Source organism: Podarcis muralis, chromosome 15, assembly GCF_964188315.1.
Source record: "Podarcis muralis chromosome 15, rPodMur119.hap1.1, whole genome shotgun sequence".
Lineage (NCBI taxonomy): Eukaryota > Metazoa > Chordata > Lepidosauria > Squamata > Lacertidae > Podarcis > Podarcis muralis.
In genome coordinates, this window is record NC_135669.1 from 30,679,979 (window position 1) to 30,700,591 (window position 20,613).

The 20,613-nt window shown below is 42.9% G+C and overlaps 2 protein-coding genes across 4 annotated transcripts in view; both read right to left on the reverse strand.

Annotated features, from left to right (window-relative positions):
• Nucleotides 1–438: 438 nt before the first annotated feature.
• HSF5 (heat shock transcription factor 5) lies at nt 439–15,794 on the reverse strand. 2 transcript variants are annotated; one of them, XM_028708233.2, is made up of 6 exons: nt 14,715–15,794; nt 10,205–10,576; nt 6,927–7,024; nt 5,001–5,531; nt 4,314–4,491; nt 439–2,331 (listed from the first exon to the last, which is right to left on the reverse strand). In XM_028708233.2, exons 1-6 carry the CDS (start codon nt 15,556–15,558, stop codon nt 2,261–2,263), a joined length of 2,094 nt encoding a protein of 697 aa, XP_028564066.2. In that variant the 5' UTR covers nt 15,559–15,794; the 3' UTR covers nt 439–2,260. The 2 variants fall into 2 exon arrangements, with proteins under 2 accessions (XP_028564066.2, XP_028564067.1); XM_028708234.2 differs by having other exon boundaries at nt 14,781–15,793.
• Nucleotides 15,795–17,802: 2,008 nt separating this feature from the next.
• MTMR4 (myotubularin related protein 4) overlaps nt 17,803–20,613 on the reverse strand; it is a 53,017-nt gene continuing 50,206 nt past the window's right edge. For both annotated transcript variants that reach the window (XM_028708231.2, XM_028708230.2), the window contains one exon: nt 17,803–20,008. In XM_028708231.2, coding sequence (XP_028564064.2) covers nt 19,831–20,008 — 178 coding nt within the window. In that variant the 3' untranslated portion in view covers nt 17,803–19,830. The remainder of the gene's footprint in view (nt 20,009–20,613) is intronic.

Below are 20,613 nucleotides of genomic sequence, written 5' to 3' on the forward strand. Positions count from 1 at the left end.
GCAAGCTGATATTTTTACTAAAGCTCTGTGAACTCTGTTAGTTAATTATCTGTCATTATCTAGGTTGAAAGTGTTATGTACGATGGTTTCTAATTTATTGCTTTAAATAAAGAGGAGCAATACAGAGCAACAATTTTATGCCCACAACACACCCTGTTTCTGTCCAGATCATCCAGGATGTCGGAGGCTTCCACCAACATACTAGGGGAGGTCTGCCAGTGGACATATCATTCCACTGATGTGGCTTCATCTTCAGTGGCAGGACAATACCTCCATCACTTCCTAAGGCTTCTTGGCTGTTAGATCTTTAAGACAGAACTGTACCATTACGGTAGAAGGTTACAACTCAATGGATATGCAAGTCTCCTTTCACACTTAGTGGGTGGCATGTTTTTGTAATTCACTACTCAATTTAAAACAAACTATGAAACTGTAGACTTCTTTGGAGTGGGCACTTTATTGTTTATTGACTACATACAATAGGGCTAAAACTGTGGAAACACTGAGAAGACCTATTCTGGAGAGTTAACCCTGTTCTATTAGTTTCAGCGATACTGTGCAGATTTCTATGCAGATTTCTTTAGACAGTGTGAATGTCCTTTCTCTTTTGCTATCTTACAAATGCTCAAGAGCCAGTAAAATTAAATAATTGTGCCTATAAATATGGCAGGAGATCCAGCTCCTTGGCCTCTTTGTTTCAATTAGCTCATGGACAGGAGAAAGATAATAAATACAATTTCCTAATTCCGCTTTAAAACTACAGACCCATGTGAAAGCTCTTACTTTACTGATTGCTCATAAATGACTACTAGAGAAATTTTGGAATAATCCTATGAAGGAGTGTCAAAAAATCAGTTTTGCCTGCATTAATATGGATCAATACTAGTCTGGCGCCAAACACCCATCGCTAAGCTATTTTGGATTCAAGCAACATGACTACTACAACTCTTACCATTCAGTTTCAGCATCTCAGAGACCCTGCTAGATAGTCCCTGATTACAATAGCATTTCCCAGCTCAATTTGACCTGCTTGTTTTAAAATAATACTGAATTTCAAGATGGAAAAACAAGGTTGCAGAAGACTAATTGAGGGCTATCTCAAAGTATTCAAAATATCTGGTAAGATATGCAATGGCATTTCTGAAGGAAAAGACATAACATTAAGGTCTCTGTCTAATATGAGGCTCCAGCCGAGTATGTACATCTGACCTTGGTTCATCCTGCTGTTCACATGGGTACTGGGAGATAACGAATGTAAGAGAGCAATAAGCTGCAGATCTGTTTGTTCTCTCTGCTTTTTTCAAGTACTTTCTTGTGCATTTTTCACAGTGGCAGAATTTGACACTGAAAATATGAGTGAACTAGCTTAAAGCACATTCTCACCGTGCTACATCATTCACACACAAACACAAACACATATATACCAATATACTTACAACACAAATAAATAGGAGTGCAAAGACATGGCTCTTTAACATATATTATCAATAAATATAATTATGTTAAACAAGTTAAAATAGCCTGAGAAGATATATTTAAACTAAGCAATATAGTAAAACAACAATTGCCTTAACTAATTATTATAAAGTGCCTCTAGAATGAGGAAATTATTAAAACCCAAGTATGCTACATTAACATAAAATATGCAGCAGCTGTTCTCTTAGACAAGATAATATTTGCTGTTGAAAAGGAACAAATGCAAAAAAGAAGAAAACTTCCTGTGCAATCACCTAGAATATGAGCTCATCATTCTGAGTGCCTTTCTAGAATTAATGACCAATTTGGACCTCAGATTTTGAGACCTCAAGTTCCTTTGAGTTCCGTTTGTTTTGGAAAAGCCTCCACCTTTAAATGCTCTCCAAATGAATTTTAAACAGTCCTAAGGGTGGGAGAAGCTGCTGCTGCTGTTTGCTACAACACAGTGTAGACATTCCAGTGCAAAACAAAGAACATTCTGCAACTGGAACAGCTCCCTGAGAATGTTAAGTTTTTCTGTTTATCAAGAGACCATGTTTTCTACTTTTAAAGAGTTTGGGCAAATAAATCAGGAGAAATTGACCAGAAAAAATATTTAAACCTATGAAAGAGGTATAATAAAAACAATGACGGGACTATTTACATGTGAAACAAAAATGACCAGATAAGGAGAGTGTTTTGTTAATAACGAAGGAAAAGTATCCAAAGTCCTTTTGGAGTGAAAGGCACTGCTCTTCCCCAGCTGGCCACTACTCAGCATTTGCACACACTTTCCACCAAGTTCTCACTCCCTTAATTCTTCTTCCTTTGGAAAATGTTCTTGTTTGCAAGCCACATCCACTAGCAGATGTAGATCTAGGAAGAATGGAAAGGGCAATTCAATATCTGCTTTGGAGGGCACTGGAAATGCATGCTACATCTTAAGAGGCAGAAATGCGTGCTCAGGCCTTCCCTTGCCAGTTACTTTCCACATGAAACTCACCCACCAATACCTGCCTTTATCCTTGGGAGGTTCAATCCCCATGTCAGTAAATTAAAAATGGTTCCAGAGCACTGGCAGCAGTAACAGAAGTCTGCACTCTAACCAGCTGAGCTATCCAGCCAGCCCACTCAGTAGTAACTTAGAGCAGGGCTTTCAGGGTGGCTGCCCCTGTTCTGTGGAACAGCACACAAGAGGTACGCGGGGTCTGTACATTCTAGAAGCACTTCAAGATATTTTTGTTTCTGAATCAAAAGGTCTCAGTCTTAGGTGTCCAGTTTGTATTATTTTAAAATCTATATTTCGTTGTTTTGTGTGGTTTAAATTTGTTTAGCAGTATTTATGGCATATTTGTTAACTGCCTTGAAACACTTGAAAAGGTGATACATAAATTAAACAACAACTTCTGTAGGAGCAGAGTCCCAGAGAATGATGGAGCTCTTCCTTTTTGCCAAACCCTTGTCTAGTGCAGTGCATGCCTTTCAGGGTTTGCTCTGCAAAGGATCAGGATTTCATGACACAAGAGTGTAATGTAACACATAGTTCTCCCCTACTCATCTACAATGTGATTCATGTTAAAAATGTATTACTGACGGGGCAAACAGAGATTTAACTCTGTCCCTTAATCATTGTCCAGTGATCAGCAGCAGGTCAGCAGATCCTACACTCCCTCCCCTACCTGCTTGCCTCCCATGTTTAATGTCTTCCTCAGTCACTCTGATCACTGTTAAAGGTTACACTGGAACCAAGGTTAATCACGATGCATTCTCTAACCAGGATTATTAACCAGCTTCACACCTTGATTATGAATAAACTCGTTAGCACTAACCATCTTTAACACTGAGTCCTTGCTGGGGTGTGATACATGCCCACCCCATTCCTAGGGATATATGCTCTTTCTTCCACCACCATCCCACTCCATCCCCTATGTACCCGCCCCAAAATGGTAAATTCTGTCCTTGGAGGAGAATCACTACAGCCATCATTGTGAAATTAGGCAGGCTCCATTCCCTCAGAAGGGGTGACCATACCTGCAAATTGCATTCAACTATGACAGAAAATGAAAATGTAGACTTTCCCTTTGTTTTAAAAAATCAAAGTTTAAAGGTGCTCTGCACAAAACCCCTGGATGATCTGCTATGCCTGCAAATTTTATTCAGTTCAATGAAAACGGGGGGAAAGGTATAGCCATTTTTAGAGGTGACATTATAGTGAATGTGGAGAACACAGCACCCTCAGTTTTAACAAATCTAATTCAGTTCTGAGAGACACAAAGCAACAGTCAAATCTTATGGCTGGTACACATTCCTAGTATAAAAACTGCTTTTAGTTTATGGGTACCAGATCCCATTAATCCCTATATCCAGCAAACGTTAAAATCTAATCAAGCCAACCTAGCTTCCTGTGAGGTGATGACCTGGGTGATGAGCTATTAAAGAGGCTTAAAGGGGCTTAGGGGCTCCGTGGGAGACACAAATGGTTGGGGGGGGGCCTCCCTCAACAGATAAAACCAGAATTTAGGAGGGGTGTGACCTAGAAGAAAATCAGCAAGCTAGAAAGAGAGCCAAAAGCAATGTTTGGTATCTGTTTGAATCCAAGCCTGTGGCTATGGGAGAAACAAAAACCTCTTGGGGTGCTAATACTGTTAACCCTTCCATTGTAGGCTCTGGTTGTATATATGTGTAAATAAACCATATATCATACAGACACTTCAGTCTCTGCTGTGCCTCGTTCCCAAAAGAAAGCACAACCCCTGGGTATGCACCTGGAAGCCCAGGAATTTCACACAGCTCAGAGATGGAGGTGGCGCACAACAATACATTTGTTTCAACAAATCCTTAAAGCGTGCCATTCTTACCAGGGGACTTGCCCTTCTGTGAACTGCTCCTTCTTTCTCTGCATTTGGTTTGGATGGAGGAAACTGAATCTTTGGCACATTTGCTGAGAGGACCCACCTCCGAAAGGAGGAATCCTATCTGCTCTGAAGACACAACTGTCTCTGATGGATTTGTCTGACACTTGATACTGGGATCCTCCTTTAAAAAATGCACAAAAAATCCACCATGAAGTGTTCACATAAATGTCCTTTTAACAGTCCCTTGAAGATGTTACTTTACACCATATTATTTATTTGAAACATTTATATCCTGCCCTTACTTTAAGGAGACCAAGAGTACATCTTATATGTACTCAGAATTTTGTGAGCGAGATTGGACTGAGAGAAAAGGATTGTCTCAAGGTCAACCAGTGAGAGCTTTCTGGCTGAGTGGGGACTTGAACTTAAGTCTCCCCAGTCTTAGCCCACTAACCACTGTACCACACTAGCTTTCTGCATTACGTCTCTCAGCAAAACCTATACAGTGATCTAAATAGTCTATGTGACATGCAATATGGAATATTTAAGTTTATAACTTTGGAAAATGAACAATGCTGTAAATAGAAGTTATATTGGTAGTAATATAAATATTGGTTTGTCACATAAAAATATTCAGGCTAGGTTATCACTGCAGAATGTCGTACCCCTTTTCACTGCATTACACCATACCTGCGGCTGACTGAAGGGAAGTTCCTCCTGTACAAACACCATGGAAGACTGTGTTGAAGATTGGTTCAGCTGTTCTTTCAGCTTTGCTGGTGTAGGCTGCGTGGCTGCAGGCTGCTGCACTATTTGCGCTGTGGTATTCTCCACTGGTTCAGTGGTGTGGATAGTGTAAATAAACTCAGGAGACTGCGGCAAGGAGCATGCTATAGCTTGCTCTGATTCCACCACAAAGGATGTAATATCTGAGCCCACAGGTGTCAGAGGTTCTAGGTGGCTAGCCTGGCCTGAAGAAGGTGCATCATTGTTCCCCGGATTAACTAGTAACTGCTGGCCTCGGTTTGGCTGTGAAGTTGGACACTGGCTCTCCACTGGTTCCACCTTCACCATTTCCAACTTGGGGGATGAATGCATCTCATCTACAATCTGGAAGACAGCCTCCAAGTTTACTTCTGTCTTCTTGTTTTCATCAGAGGTGTTGCAGGACCAGTTAGAAGGTAGAAATTCAACAGGGTATGAAGACTGCATTGATGGGTTCTGGCAAGGTAAAGGCAACAAATATATTTATTCCATTTATCTATTTGTTTTTGGCATATATGTTATGCTCTTTCAACAATGTCAACTGGGCCCTCCACAAACAATGTTAAATGCCACCAAATCATATACAAACATGCATTAAAACCATGTTAACATTATCATTCTGGTTTGGCTTAATAATTCAAACACTTCCATTTTTCCTACCAAATGAACAATACGCCTTGTCTAATGAGGTGTAATTTATAAGTGTGGAGCAGACAAGGGGCATGAAGCATTATTAACGCCTTTTGGGTTAGGAACATATGAACATGGAAAGCTTCTTATACTATGTCAGATACCCTGGTGTATCAAGATGATGATGATGATGATGATGATTTACAAAGATTTAGCTGGAGAAGCTGGGGATTGAACCTGATAACTTTTCAATGAGGTGTTCTACCACTGAGCTGCTGCATTTTTGATGTTCATTAAAAACAAAAATGTTTTATTTCAATACCATGAACACATCAGATGGAAAGGATTGTGGCCTGCACTGTGAGAGAAGAGAGGTAAACAGTCAAGCCAAGCCAAGTCCACCAAGTGTGTGTGTGTGTGTGTGTGTGTGTGTGTGTGTGTATACTGGCTGCCTCCACTAAACAGCCCTTTAGCCTTCTGGAATTTAACTGACCCATCCTGCTCCCTATACTGGGTAAAGTGGTATGGCAATGAGACATGGGATGAATAACAAGGCCTCAGACAAAATGTTTCTAAAACAAAAGACAATTTTAGTTAAGGTTTTTGTAAGGCAAAACGATTTTAGAAGAAAATGATTTTAAAAGGAAAAGTAATTTTACTTCTCTTTGAAACTTAGTTATTTGTGAGTACTTGTTTATATCAGTCATTTGGCTCCAAAACAATGTAAAGAGTTCACACACTATTCTCTCATTTATGAATTATTTAAGCAGAGACTGGATGGACGTCTGTCAAGGAGGCTGTAGTTGTCTCTTCCATTGCAGATCTTACATTGACTTGATAACCTACAATGTCCCTTCCAGCTCTCTTATTATATGAAGTGTTTTCTTTCCATTTATTTTTCAATTTTGCAAAACAACGCTTCTTATGCATTGATATGTAGCTGAAGTAGCGAACCAGAATGAAACTCTTTTGATACACGGGCTATGATCCAAAGACATGTTCAATTTGTTCTGTATGACCAAGGAAGCTTTGGTCTTGTGTTTCTCAATCTGCAGCTCCTCTCTGGCATATAGCAAGCCACTTTTGAAACAGAGGAGAACTTCAAAAACAGCTTGTGATGCAAACATCAAAAGAGTCTGCTCTTCAAAGTCAAATATTGCATTAGGTATGCCTAAAGTGGCTCATTAGATCATGGCCAATATACTTGCTTATTTGACTCACCTGAAAATAACTGCAGTGTGTATAGGTTGAGGCAGTAGGACTAGCACAGCCACTTAAGGGATCCATGTGGGTAGGTGGAGAGCAACACTGTAATACAGCTGGAAAGGGAAAGAAAAGGTAAAATAATAATAATAAACTTTCCCAACCATTAAGAAACCTCTCTGGATTGTATTTTTAAATACATACTATAGTTCTACTAGCTCCAAACTAGCACAAAAATGCAATATTCTATCTGCACATAATGGAGAAGGAACAGCCTGGTTTCAGAGAGGTATTAAAGAGGAGGAATGCAAAGCTTGGCAAAGACGTACATAGAAAGCAAAAACACAGGGTTTCAAAAATAGCAGGGTACTCTTGCCAAAAGAGAGAATAGTTTTGCTGATGTTTGCTACTATTTCCGTTTTAAAAATCCCATGCTCTACTGAAAAGTATATGGCCCTGCTCAACAATGTCTAGATTTTGACGTATGAATAAATGTCTATCTTATTTTGTGTCCAGTTTTCTTTCTTAATTTAGAAGACATTCACACCATACATGAATATACGGTAAATGATAAAACTTATTTAGAACATCAGCCAGTGGGATGAGTGAGTATGGCTTTGTACTGCTTTTCACAGTGATCTTAAAAAGACACTTTACAAGGTATATAACAATCATGCAACCGTATTCCACTTTTTTGTAAACCACTTTGATGTTTCTTTGGTTTTACATCAATTTTGTTAAATAAATAAATTCCACGCTGTGCTCATGTATTATTTTTTTAGTTGCTTTTTCACTTTCACTAGTGTCCTCAAGGTGGCTAACAGCACTTATAAAATACAACAGAGCTCTTCCACATTTGCTTGCACAAAGCTTACATGGAGGCTAGACTCTATCAAGTCTTTATTGGTCATGAGTTCTGATTTTGCAGAGAGGCTATGCAACATTGAAAATTCATTTTGATCTGCTTGTGAGGTGTTGCCTGTTAATCCCGTGTTCATCCCACACATTTTCCCATCACTTTTCCAATTGCAAAAAGTCAGCTTTTTTTTTTTAAGTGGATTTCTCTCACTGGGGCAAGAGAGCCCTTTAATCCACTTTACTTGTGCAAACCTAAATTTTCTGGTATGTGCTCGAATCCCTTCAGAAAACTAACAGTTTGGAGGTGACCCAAGAACCACACCAGCCTCACTGGAGCAGGAGCAGGCATCAGAGGTCCCTTCCCACAGGGCAGTTGCTGTAATTTGGCAACCAGCTTATGTTCACAAGTGTGGTACCAGCTCAAGGGGCAATTACATTTTCCTACTATTGTAACTAGGACCGGAAAAATCCTCAAGATCCTTACTCTCCCAACAAATGAGTGGCAATTGCAAACTTATTGTGTTGTAAACAAAAGCTCTAAAATTTAAAGAACTGCTTGTCTCATCCAAACTAAAATGAAATCAGTTCACTGCTGGCATGGCAGGCTGTAATGCATTCCAAATAAGAGGCAAGTAATGAATCTAGGCTAGAGGTGCCTGCTGCAGGTAAAACCTCATGTAGATAGCCCAAGCACCATGCTCTGAATATTGGCAAACAAAGACCCCATGGGGGTTACTTCTCTATATGACCCAGAAAAACACCTTCCAAGCCCAATAATGGTGATTAACCAGACCCAGGGCTGGTTTGCACAACATTTCTACAATAAATTGCGTCCCATAGGTCAGATCTATCTGTCCCAACCTGGCTCCAGTAGTGGTACCTAAAACCCAATCTTAGCAAGGAAGCCACAAGAAGAGACGGCTGCGTACCTGCTGCTCTTCTTGGGACTCCTCCAAAGAAGCCTGCTGCAGAGGGATGTGTAAGCCAGATTGTTCTGCATGTATGCTTCCAATTAGCAGATGAATCTCTTCCAAGTGAAGCATCCTTTTTTTGTTCCCACAAGAGCTGATCTGTGCATACAAACTTTCCCCCCATTATTGAATGAATGAATTAAACAATGGGGGACAAAGGTGGGAAGTATTGCAACATAATTTTCAGGTGAACAAAGGAAGAGCCATAAGCCAAGCCTGTTCCTTAGTGGGAATACACTTTGTTTAGAGTATCTAATTTTTTCTGTCCTTCTGTTGTGATATTTTTGTTAAGTTCATACTTTTGTCTCTCTGCCCATATGTAACATATTATATTGTATATGCACAACATTATTCACATAATGTCCACTGTATTTCAGAGGTCACTTCACTTTATATATTCCTTCTTCTGAATCTGGTTGTGCGCCATTGTGGTAAGATCTGAATACATCCAGGAACACTGATCAGTTGAAGTTTGTCTCCCTGCTGGGAAAGCAGCACCAATACAGCGTTCCCAACCCATACACCAGAAAACAATTGCAGCAGATATGAAAAATGGTGATAGATTCCTCTGCCCACTATAATCAATTAAACCACAACTTTTGAAAAGATGAAAAAGGAGCACTATGAACCATTTTTCAAATAGCCATAAGAAAAGCCTCCAGGAAAATAAGAAGATTGGTAACGATGTCGTGTGGATGGACTGCAAAAAAAATAGAAAATGAGGAATGGTGATTCCACCCTAAACGCCCTACAACAGTGTCACAAGTTTCCTTCCAAAATATATAATGAGGACAGTGGATGGGACTATGAGATGAAAAATAATCCACAATGGCCTGTGCCTTTTAACTAATGCCAGTCCAATACTTAAAAACCGTTCACCACAGAGAAAGCCTACTTAACGGTCCTGTAATCAGTGTTCAATTGCAGTGATATAAGTCTTGTATAAAGGGCCAAGCACTGTTCAAACAGGATGTATCTTTTGAAAAAAATTCAAGAAAATAAATGCCTTCTTTTTGGATTTACTTTATTTGCATTTTCTTCTTCCCACTATATATAATTTATATTCATCCTGGACAGACATTAGGCTTGTGGAATTTACGTACTTTGATGAGAAATCCACCAAATCCTGCAACTAGATAAAGGTACAAAATTGTGCCTGTGAAGGAAGCCAGATTCAAAGTAGTGGCCCATGGGGCAGAGTAAATGGTCTACCCTATAATCCATGAGCCCTACACTTGAATACCCTACGTAAGTATCATTCTATATCTGAATTACTACAGATCAGAGCTTTTTTTTTTTAGGTGAGGAGGGCGTCGGTCTGCTCTTGCTATTGTTAAACAACTGGGAGTCAGAAACTCTTCCCAATCTAGTCTGAATAATCCCGTTATCTACCATTTGCTTTCTGCCCACCCTGCATTAAAGCACACTTGTATGTTGTTGTTTTCTGAAATACCTAGATCAGGTTACCTGTTGGGTAGTAAGCTTGGGAGTATGGTGCTGAAGCTGCGTAACTGGTATATTTCTGGGATGATGCAGCAATCGTCTGCGGTCCTTGCTGAATGTGCACTGAGGTAGCGCTGGGCTGCAGAGTGTAAGTTACCTCAGTTGGAAACCTCTGGAGCACAGGAAATGGAACTCCTTTGTCAGAAAAAGTTGATGTCTCCACCTGCCCTGGGAGCATCCCAAGGGAGTTCTGCCATGTTCTTGGAGGAAGAGGAGTCCGTTCTGAACCTTTCAGTGGGAAGGTATTTTGGTTGTGAGATGATGGTGACAGGTATGAGTATGGAGATAAATTATCTCGCCGAAAAGACCGGTGAAACTGTCCTAAAGTCAGTGGTGCTGCATAGGGAGAGGGAAAGAAAGTATTCACTGGATTATTAACAAGCATAAAACAGTAGATACCTCAATATTAGCTATAATTAAAATATTACAGAGAGCAAGCATTTTATTTCAGCAAGCATTTTAAGTTATTTCTGATTTAAAGGTCTTAATGATTTTTATCTCTATTGTATTTGCTGAGTTTGGGGAAAGTGTGCACAAAAATGCATATATTACTGAAAATAACATACAAAAAACATATTCTGCATCTGGGAAACTGCTTGCAAAAAAATAGTCAAAACTGCATGCAGAAATGTGCTTATTATGAGAAATTCACATTAATAGCTGACACATTTTCTTGAGGATTATTAAAAAAAATTGCTGCAGAAATGTGAACTGGATTTAAGATTGGAAAAATGAGGAACCGGAGAAACTGAAATTGACATATTTGTCCATCCATATGTACAGCCCTGATCCAAGATTTAACTGTGAGCCCTTCCTGTTTTTCGCATCAAACTATGCCCAGGATCTCACTACAAAGCTTAAACTTTAGAGGGATACACAGCCTGAATTTCCAGCTCAGAATCAGAAGCTGCCATTTAGATAGCAGGCAGGACCATGATGCCAATAGCCTGACTTTACTGCCACATCAGTGTTGCAAACTCTTTTGAATTATATGTGCAAATTGAAATTGGAGGAGTGCAGTGTGATGGAGGCTCCTTGCATAGTTTTCATTTATATATTAAGGTATTTGTGTCCTGCACCCCAAAAAGATCCCAGGGAAGTTTATAACAAATATACACACAATTGTTATCAAATTTTAAAATAAAGAAACGAAAACACAATAAAATCTAAAAGCAACAGAAAAGCAAATAAAAAACTAACCAGAAATTAATATTCACAATTAAAATAACTAAGAAAGAGCTTTAACTAACGCTAAAACAGCATCAGCATGGAAAGCCAGGAGAGCATCTTTAGTAGGCATACCTTGGAAATGGGACACCATCATCCCTTTCTCTGGTTGCCACTTGCTATATATTATTATTATTATTATTATTATTATTATTATTATTATTATTATTATTATTTACAGTCTCAAACCCTGACGGGCTCTAAAGGTAAGCACCAGTATGCAGAGCTGGGTCTAGAAACAGACCAGGCCATTTAGACTACGTATGTCCCTGAATACCAACTGCTGGCTGCCAGGGAATCACAAATCAATAAAGTGCTGTTGCACTCATCTTCTGCTTGTGGGCTTCTTAAAGGCATCTGGTAGGCCACTGTGAGAACAGGATGCTGGACTAGATAGGCCTTCAGTCTCATGAGGCAGAGCTCTTATTATAACTCTCGCCCAGTTAACAGACTGACAGCTGTTTGGTTTTTTAAAACTAACCAGTTTTGACCATGAGAAGTTGTCCTTGTATTTTTATTTTTATTCGTATAGGATCTCTAGATAAAATATTTTTAATGGCAATTTGTTGTTTTATATCCTGCTGCTTCAGCATTTCCACTGTTAAAACAGCTAACATTGTTTTAATTCATTGTTATTCACTTCCCTGAGCTAAACTGAGGATAAGTGGATGTTTTAAATAAATTTGTTTAAAAAGAAATTAACAAGGGCCATGGCACAGTGTATGCAAAAGGTCCCAAGTTCAATACCGAACATCCAGAACTCCAGAAGGGGCTGGGAGAGACTCCTTGCCTGAACCCCTGGAGAGCCCCTGCCTGTCAGCGCAGACAATATTGAGCTGCATAGACCAGTTTCCTATTTGTCACATTCTATTGTATTTGTGGGCTTTTCTTGTATGGATGTGGTATTTGTGTAGGAATTGTGTGTTGTGTGAAGAGTCCCTGTCTATAAGGTGTCTCAGGCAAATTCACTGCTCTTCTAAAGGGTGGGCCTTCTTTATCTCCCTGCAGAGGTTAGCAGTACTTTCACCCATTATTGATGTTTATACATTTCCTCCTCAGGCTGAGCTGGGGGGAAGATAGATATAAATTAAAAATGTATATTGTGTTAAAAATGGAGGAAGGGCAATCTCCAACCCAATGTTTTGCCTCCTGTTTCCTTTCCTTTTGTATCATTAACCTAGTAGGACCATCAGCTACACAACCTCCTCTTTGGGTTTGAGGCTAGGGCTCGAAATACTGTGCAGTCATTTTTGCACCCTACTGGGTATGCAAAAGAGGAGAGGCTTGTGAACGTTGCTTAATTGTAGCAGCTATAAAAATAAATATCATTATTCCTTGGGCTGAGGAAAGTAGTAAAGGAAGAGTGAGACAATGGCTAGGATAAGAAATGGTCCAATTTGTTTAGCAAGACTAATTCTTCTTTATAGAGGTGCTCTACTTTTTCTTGGGCGGGGGGGGGGGTGATATAAGATGCAAACTGCACCAGCTAATTGCAGTATACAGCGACAACTAGTGTACAAAATGAGCTAGTGCACACTTGCCCTAAAGGTTGGGAACAGATAAAATGTATTTGTGGGCATATCTACACAGCAAAATTCAGTCCACTTAACCACCTGTTTCTCCTCAAAAAAAATTAATAAATTGTAGCCCTGACTAGGATCTCAGGTTCTTTATTTTCCATTGTTCTCTGAAGAAAGCAAACTTGAAATTTACAGTATATGCATTATGCAATAGGACAGTATCATGAAGGGGGAGTTATTCTGCACTGATTTGCAATAGAAGAGACTCCTGCCCCACATCTATCGCAATGAGTGCAACAGTAATGTAGATGGAGTTTGTGGTGGGAGGAGTCTTCTCAGCTAAGGCATTGCAGAGCTGAAACACATGAAGTGGGAGAGGGAAGGAGATAGAGCACCTGCTACCACCACCAACCTTCTGGAGTATGACTTTGTGAATATCCTGTGATCTTGTTTTCTGAGGTTGCGTGTTTAATTTTAGTTAATATAAATTAGATGCTTGTGGAGGTATCTGAACTTTCCTATGGTACTCAGAAGCTGGATAGCTTAAGATGGTAACAGAATGGATTTTCCTCCTGCCCTTTCAGTCAGTACATATGGACACAGTGGGAGATTCAAACAAGCGTTTTTGTGATTATAGATCCAGAGGATGAGGTTTAATCTGGACCAAAAGGCTGATTCAGAGAATGTTAGAACTGAAGTGAATGGCATTACTTGAAAAGAGGCTAGATGAATTTCAACAGTGTCTATTTTCATACCCTAGGAAATTGGGCAGAGGCATGTGTATGAATGGAACTATGTCCACATGTGGTACCAAGGTGCTTTCAACTTGTTCATAGGGGGCTTAAATCTGAATGCTAGAACTAAACTCTGGTGCTTGCCTGTCATATGTATTCCACATCAGCACTGAGTAACTGCAGCCACATTCACACATCCAACCATTATGTGGGACTAGAAGTTTCCATGTAAAAATGAAAGTGAATTTTGCTGTAAGGGGCCAGGAACATACAGTCCAATTCTATGTATTTTGAGTGGCAGCAGCTCTCCGTGGGCTGCTAAGAACGGGGGGGGGGGGGGGGGTGTCACTGTGTGTTGTTTCTGCAGCAGACCAAGTTTTGTGGCCCCTTAAAGGCTAATATATTTATTATGACATGAACTTCCATCCTGTGTGACCATATACATATGTGTAATCTAGAACTCTGTCAACTGTGGGCAACACTTGGTGATTCTGTTGAAGCAGAATGTTTATGCCTTTTTTCAGTTTTAAGATTCATCTTTAGCTAATTCATATTTGGAACTAAGGCACATGCCAACTACATATGCTAAAAATGTCTTAGTTCCATCGAAGCCTTTTCTATTTACCTGGTCTATATATTACCGTGACAGATAAATTTTATTTTACGCTGTTATTTTATATTGGTGGGTTTTAAAACGTGCATTGAATGTTTTTTATTCTTTTGCACAGCGCACTGGGATTTTTAACTATTGAAGCAGTCTGTATGCAATTTAAATGTCTACTCAGAAGTAAGCTCTACTGAATCCCACAGAGCTCACTCCTAGGTAAGTAGAGCTAGGACTGCTGCCTAAAGAGATCCATAAAATGGGTGCCACAATTTTTGCTGCCCTTGTTCAAGAAACTAAATGCTTTTTTTGTGGGTGGGTGGGGGTGTGAGGTTGAACCCTGGAGGCTCTTTCGACGGCCCCTCTTCCCCTTGGCAGGCTGTGGTTACTCTGCACGTGCTCAAGAGCCTTCTGGTCTTGCAGGAGCTGTTGCTGCGTCGCGCCGTCTCTCTCACCGGGCTTGTTGTCGCTGCTCTTGGCGGCCGCCCCGGCGGCGGAGGCGGCGGCTGCTGCTGCCACGGCGGCGGCGGCCTGCCCCGCGGGGCTGTTGTGCTGCTGGTGGTGCTGGTGCTGCTGCGCCAGAAGGGCCTCCCCGCCGTGCAGGGAAGTGCTGAGGAGGCGCTGGAAGCGGTTGGGCGGGCGGCTGGTGACTTCCAGCCCGGCGGCCAGCTTGGCTTTGTTGGCGCTGGTCAGGCGCTTGAGGTGCACCAACAGGTCGGGCCGGTCGCGGCGAAAGTGCGGGCTGTGGAAATGGTGCAAAGGGCCGCCGGGGGCCGAGGACGACGACGAAGCCGGGGAAGAGGAGGAAGCCGAGGAGGCCGAAGAAGACGAGGCCGACCCTCCTCCGCCTCCCCCTCCGGGCGGGCCCAGCACCACTTTTCGGAAGCCGTACAGGTTGAGCTGGCGGATGAAGCTGGTGAAGTTGGTGGTCTTGAATAGCTCCGGGGAGGCGGGCGGCCCTGAGGGGACGCCCGACGACGAGGCCGAGGCGCCGCCTCCATCGCCGCCTGGGCCGCCTCCCCCAACGGCCGCCACCGCCGCGCCTCCCCCGGCTCCTCCTCCTCCCCCGGCGCCCAGTAGCTCCGCCTCGAACAAGGGCTGGTCAATGAGGAGCCCTTCGCCGCGGGCGTCCCAGCGGATGGAGCGGAAGCGCGGGCTGTTCACCAGCCGCCACAGCTTGGCCGGGAAGTTGTTGGGGTTGATGGGCGCCGCCGAGAGCAGCGGGTCCTCCATGGCGCTTCTGAGGAGGAAGAAACGGGCGGCGAGGCCTCGCGCGCACCTCAGAGCGAGACACCCCTCCTTCTTTCCCCTTTCCTTTCACTCGTTTCCTGCCCCCATGGCCCCCGCCTCAGGACGGCCCAACGGACGGACGGACGGCGCGAGGGACCGGCGGCTTTTTTTTCCTCCCCCAACGGCCGCCGCCGTCAATCACCCGCGGGGCCGCCGCCGTCGAGGCAGAGGCGGGCGGGAAAGGCACGCGCCGAGGCCGCTCTCGTTGTCTCCCGCCAAAACCGCACAACCGACCCCCACAACAACGGCGATTGGGCAAACACATAAAAATATAGACACAACAACGACAACAATAATCATTTGACAAAACAGTAAACAGTAACGATAACTTATTGCACACGCGGCGGCACGTGCCTCGTGTGTTGCCAGGCTATCTTTGGGATAGGCGACTTGATACCGGCGAAAATCTTACGGATTTTCTCATCCATTTCCTCCCCTCGCCCCCAAATCCGCATCTCGCAGTTCTTTGCTTCGTTTGCGTGCTATTTCTGCAAACTGAACAAGTGCATCTTTTAAAATAATAATCAGCTCAGTTTTCAGAGTTCCCTTTTACTCCCTCCCTGAGATCATGTGCAAATGTCATTAAAAAACAAAAACAATTAATATACACCTTGGCTACGTAAACACAAATGCGCATCATGGAAATAGTTAACATATAGCAAATTGGTATAGGTTGTAACAAATGAGCCTCTGTACAAAGGATGCTTTGCCCTCACCTCAAGAGCACAAGATTCTGCACTCTTGGAATCACCTCCTTCATAAACAGGCTAAAAATACATTACACACAGCACATGAATAAAATTCCTGTTGGCTCACAACTTGACATGGATACTACAATTTTTATTACCTTTATATCCCCTTTCCTCCAAGGAACTCAATGTGGTGTACGTAGCCTGAGTCCCATAACTATTACAAATTTAAAAGGGTGCTCTGAGCCAGTGAATGGGTGGCTGGCTGGCTTTTCCTAGAGGATGTTACCATCAATGGTGAGAACAGGATGCTGGACTTGATGGGTCCCCTTTGGCCAAACACAGCAGCTGGGTTCCTATGTTCCTCATTCTCAAACTTGGTGATTGAGGGAGAACTGCATGTGTTGAGGACACTTTCCCAACTTATGCAAAAAATGCATATACATAAACCATAGTGTTTGAACATTACACTAGCGGTACCCACCCTTAACTGTAATTGTCACCTAAATCTGAAAATAATTAAATGTAATAAATGTAGCTCTGTGCATATACAGAGCTTTTCCCCTTGCCACTAATAAACTAACAAACCTCGCCCCATGCTCTTAGAATTGTCACCCCAATTTATGTAAGTGCCAAAAATATACTAGGTGCTTTATATGAATGAAATGCACAGGGCCCCGCAGGTGGCCTTAGAATCAGCAGGGTTGCCAAGTAGGTCTGAGCCCCCACCCCCACACTTAAAAAAAAAAGGGGGGGGGGATATTTTAAGATGGCTTTAGTCATTTGTCAGCTCAGGCTTGGTGGCATGGGTTAGGAAACCTCTCCTGTAAAAATGCTGCTGCAGCAATGGCCTTCCAGTGCTTTTGCATGTCTGGAATACACCCTTGAGCTGTGACGGCTTCTTTGCTTGCTGGGGTGGAAGCGTGTGTCTGTGTGGAAATTCTGACTTTTACATGGCTTCCCTTCTGTCCAAAGGGAAGAGTCATATCTGTTCCTCCAGCCACTTTTGCCTGAGGCCCTGCCCAACACTGGCATACATACAGGCCCTGGAAAGTTGCCCTGTGAGGGAATGCAGACCTTGGACCAGCTGGCTGGGGCTGATGGGAACAATTATCCAAAACATCTGAAGGGCACCAGGTTGCCAAAGGCCGTTTGAATGATTTTATCTAAATGGCTTTGTTTTGCCTGAAAAGCCATATAAAAACATTGCCTGCCATGTGTTGAATATTCAGCTTGAAATTTCTCAAGCCAGGGACCTGTCATTTATTATTTTTCTGCAAAGTGCTGTGGAGTCCATAATGGCACTGATCCCAGCCTGCTCTTGACACAGTTAAATTAAGGGCCCTCTCCAAGCTGTTAACCACCAACCTTTTCTTTTGAAAAGCCATTTTTTCACCTAGGAGAAACAGAGCAGCCCCGGTTATATCCTCCTCTAGGAAAGGCTCCAGGAAGATCATTCATTCACTCATGATTAAATAAAACGGTCCAACAAAGCAGCACTAATATAGAGATTTTATTCAACTGTATTGAATTTCTTACAGCACATTGCCTGTCACAAAGCTATTGATCTGATTTTGGAGTTGTTTTTTGCCTGAAGACAGTGACACAAATTCATGAGAGCTGAAAGCAGTTTTGATTAACCATGACTTGGAAGGGTCTTATTCTACTTCTGTTTTCGGATTTTTGTTCAACATCTGTGCAAATGAGTTGGAACCAAACCTGAACTCTTCCTCCTATTTCCATCACTTCACATGGACAAAGCTCAGAATATGGCAAAATTGGAGATCCCACCTTTTAGCAATATGAGGTGTGTGGTGTGTTTTTTTGCTCCTTGAAAGAGGCCACAGGGCAACTCAAGGAGATCCAGTGTCAGAGGATGATGCTGGCTTTTAGGCTTATGACCAAAAGCAAGCTGAAATGTGGAAGAAAGAATAAGGTAGACAGAACCACTAACTTCACTGAAAGTTTTTTTTATAAAAAAAAAAATCAGCCAGGAATAGACTGCTGGCAAGAATGCAATCTGAGTGTGGAGAGGGCAGTATTTTCGCATTCTTGAGACAAGATGTCTTGGCCCAGCCTATTGGTGGAGCATCTGAGAGCTCTTGGAGCAGCTGGAAGAAACCCTCACAATCCTGTTCACTCTACAAACCCCCCTGCAGATGTACTACACTTCAGTAAAAAGTGATCATGAACATTGCGCTCATGAAAAGCTGTGGAAATGTTGGCCGCATCTCACTCCCCTTTTGTAAAGCATGTAAGTGCTCGTTTGGATGGAAGAGAAAGTATTAGGGGAAAGTAATTGATACAGTCACTGAAGTGAAGCATCTATAAATCAAGAGAGACATTTCCAACAAGGGGGTTTATTGATGTCAGAATGAGCTGGAGAGCAGTTTTGTGAAGGTGGTGATGATGATGATGGCCTTTTATATTACCCCTTGCAGCTTCTTGAGTGACAGGAACAGGAAGTCCCTGTCTGAAAGTGTTCGCCGCCTCCCATTTGTGAAATTGGCATTCTTCCCTCCCTCCCTCCCTCCCACCCCCACCCCCCACTTTTGTTCTCCAGACTACAGTTTTTAAGTGCAGAGAGAAATAACATTAGCAGCATTTTGGACTGAAACCCTCAAGCACACTATAAACAGCACATTCCAGGAGGTAAAGAAAACCTACACAGACTGCCCCCTCCAGGCACCAGGTTTTCAGGATAAAAGAGCAACCAGAAATAGACACAAGTGCAGCAATAAGGAGTGGAGGAGAATGACACACTGTGGTGTAGATCGAGGGAGGCTCGAGGTGTCTCCTGCGAAGACGCCAGGCGGGAACTGGCTGCCCAAAACCCACAGAGGGCAGGAAGTGTATAGCAAGCCAAACTTAACTGCTTTCCACAAGCAACAGCCCAGCTGCCGGGGCAAAGAGTCTTACTCCCTGAAGGGACACAGGGAAGGGACAGAGAGAGAGATGCTCTGCTTAGTATGGAAGTCCCCACCCCAGCTCCTGCTTTTTGTACTAGTGCTGGCCTTGAGCCACTCAGGGAAGTGGTTGGCAAGCCGAACACAACTGAGACGTGACAGACACAGCCAGAGTGAGCTCCTGCAGATGTACAACTCTGAGGCTGCAGTCTTCTTCTTCCTTGCACAAGTCAACCTGCCTGCCTTTGTGAGGTGGGGGAGAAGAGGGTCTGGTTCTGATCATACCTTCCTATTGCTTTTGGGAACAAGGCAGTTGTAATCTGCACCACATCCCTCGCCAGCCCTCTGAAGTAAAGACACCGCGGTCTCCGATTTAGCCTCAGGTCTTCAGACCACAAACAGTACCATGAGGTGGGCCATATCACACTCTTTAATCCAATTTCCTCATCTCCAATACACGGGGCACCAAGTGGGGGAAATCGCCAACAGTGCATACAAGGCTTGGTGATCAAGTGCTGCGCTACCGACCTCCTCAGCTGCAGCAGAGGCAGCCCCTCCCCTTTCCTTCCAGTCTGCAAGTTGAAAAGGCCAGGCCTTGACAAGTTTTCCTCTGCTGGCGTTCAGCTAGAAGCGGTGGCAATGGGCTTCTTCAGATGCTGGCTCATAAGTTCCCTGGCACGGGATACCTGGATGTGATCGTAACAGGTGTTGCAGACGAGGACCGGGTCATAGAGCTGCTGATCAGGAATGGGCAGCTTCAGGTGGCAGCAGCTGGCACAGAACACGTTCCCACAATTCCTGGGCAAGGAGTAAAAGAACACAAGGACAGCTGTCACCCTGGAGCCAAAGTGGTCTGGAATGGGGAGGATCTTGTCTAAAGAGAAGGGGCTTCTGTTATCTTGTTTGGCACAGTAATGGATCAGACAATGTCATCCAAGCAACCCCAGGTATTCTGCTGCACTGTGGTTCTTCAGTAGCCCCTGTGGCCTAAGGAACAGACTCTCCTGTGGGGGCACTGGGAATATAGCATGAATTAACCAGAGATTCTTACATCTGCTATGCACTACTTTTTGGCTTATAAGTGGGAATGGAAGAGCAGTTGCTTGCAGGGAGTGCCCATAGCTCAGCGGCAGAGGACATATTTGAATGCAGGAAGTGCCAGGTTCAGTCCTTGGCATCTCAGTGGGGCTGGGAAAGACCTTCAGCTTTATATGTTCACATAAAGCTGGGCTAAAGCACTGACAGCTGATTTAGCCCACAACTCCTGCTCAGAAACCTTTCATCCCCACTCCCATTTTGTCCTCCAAGCTTTCCATTTCAGCTCTGCTTACAGTACTCAACTATCTCCTCACAGAATTCCATCTTTGCCCTTTCCAACTTTTTCCCCTTTCTGTAAGGCCTCT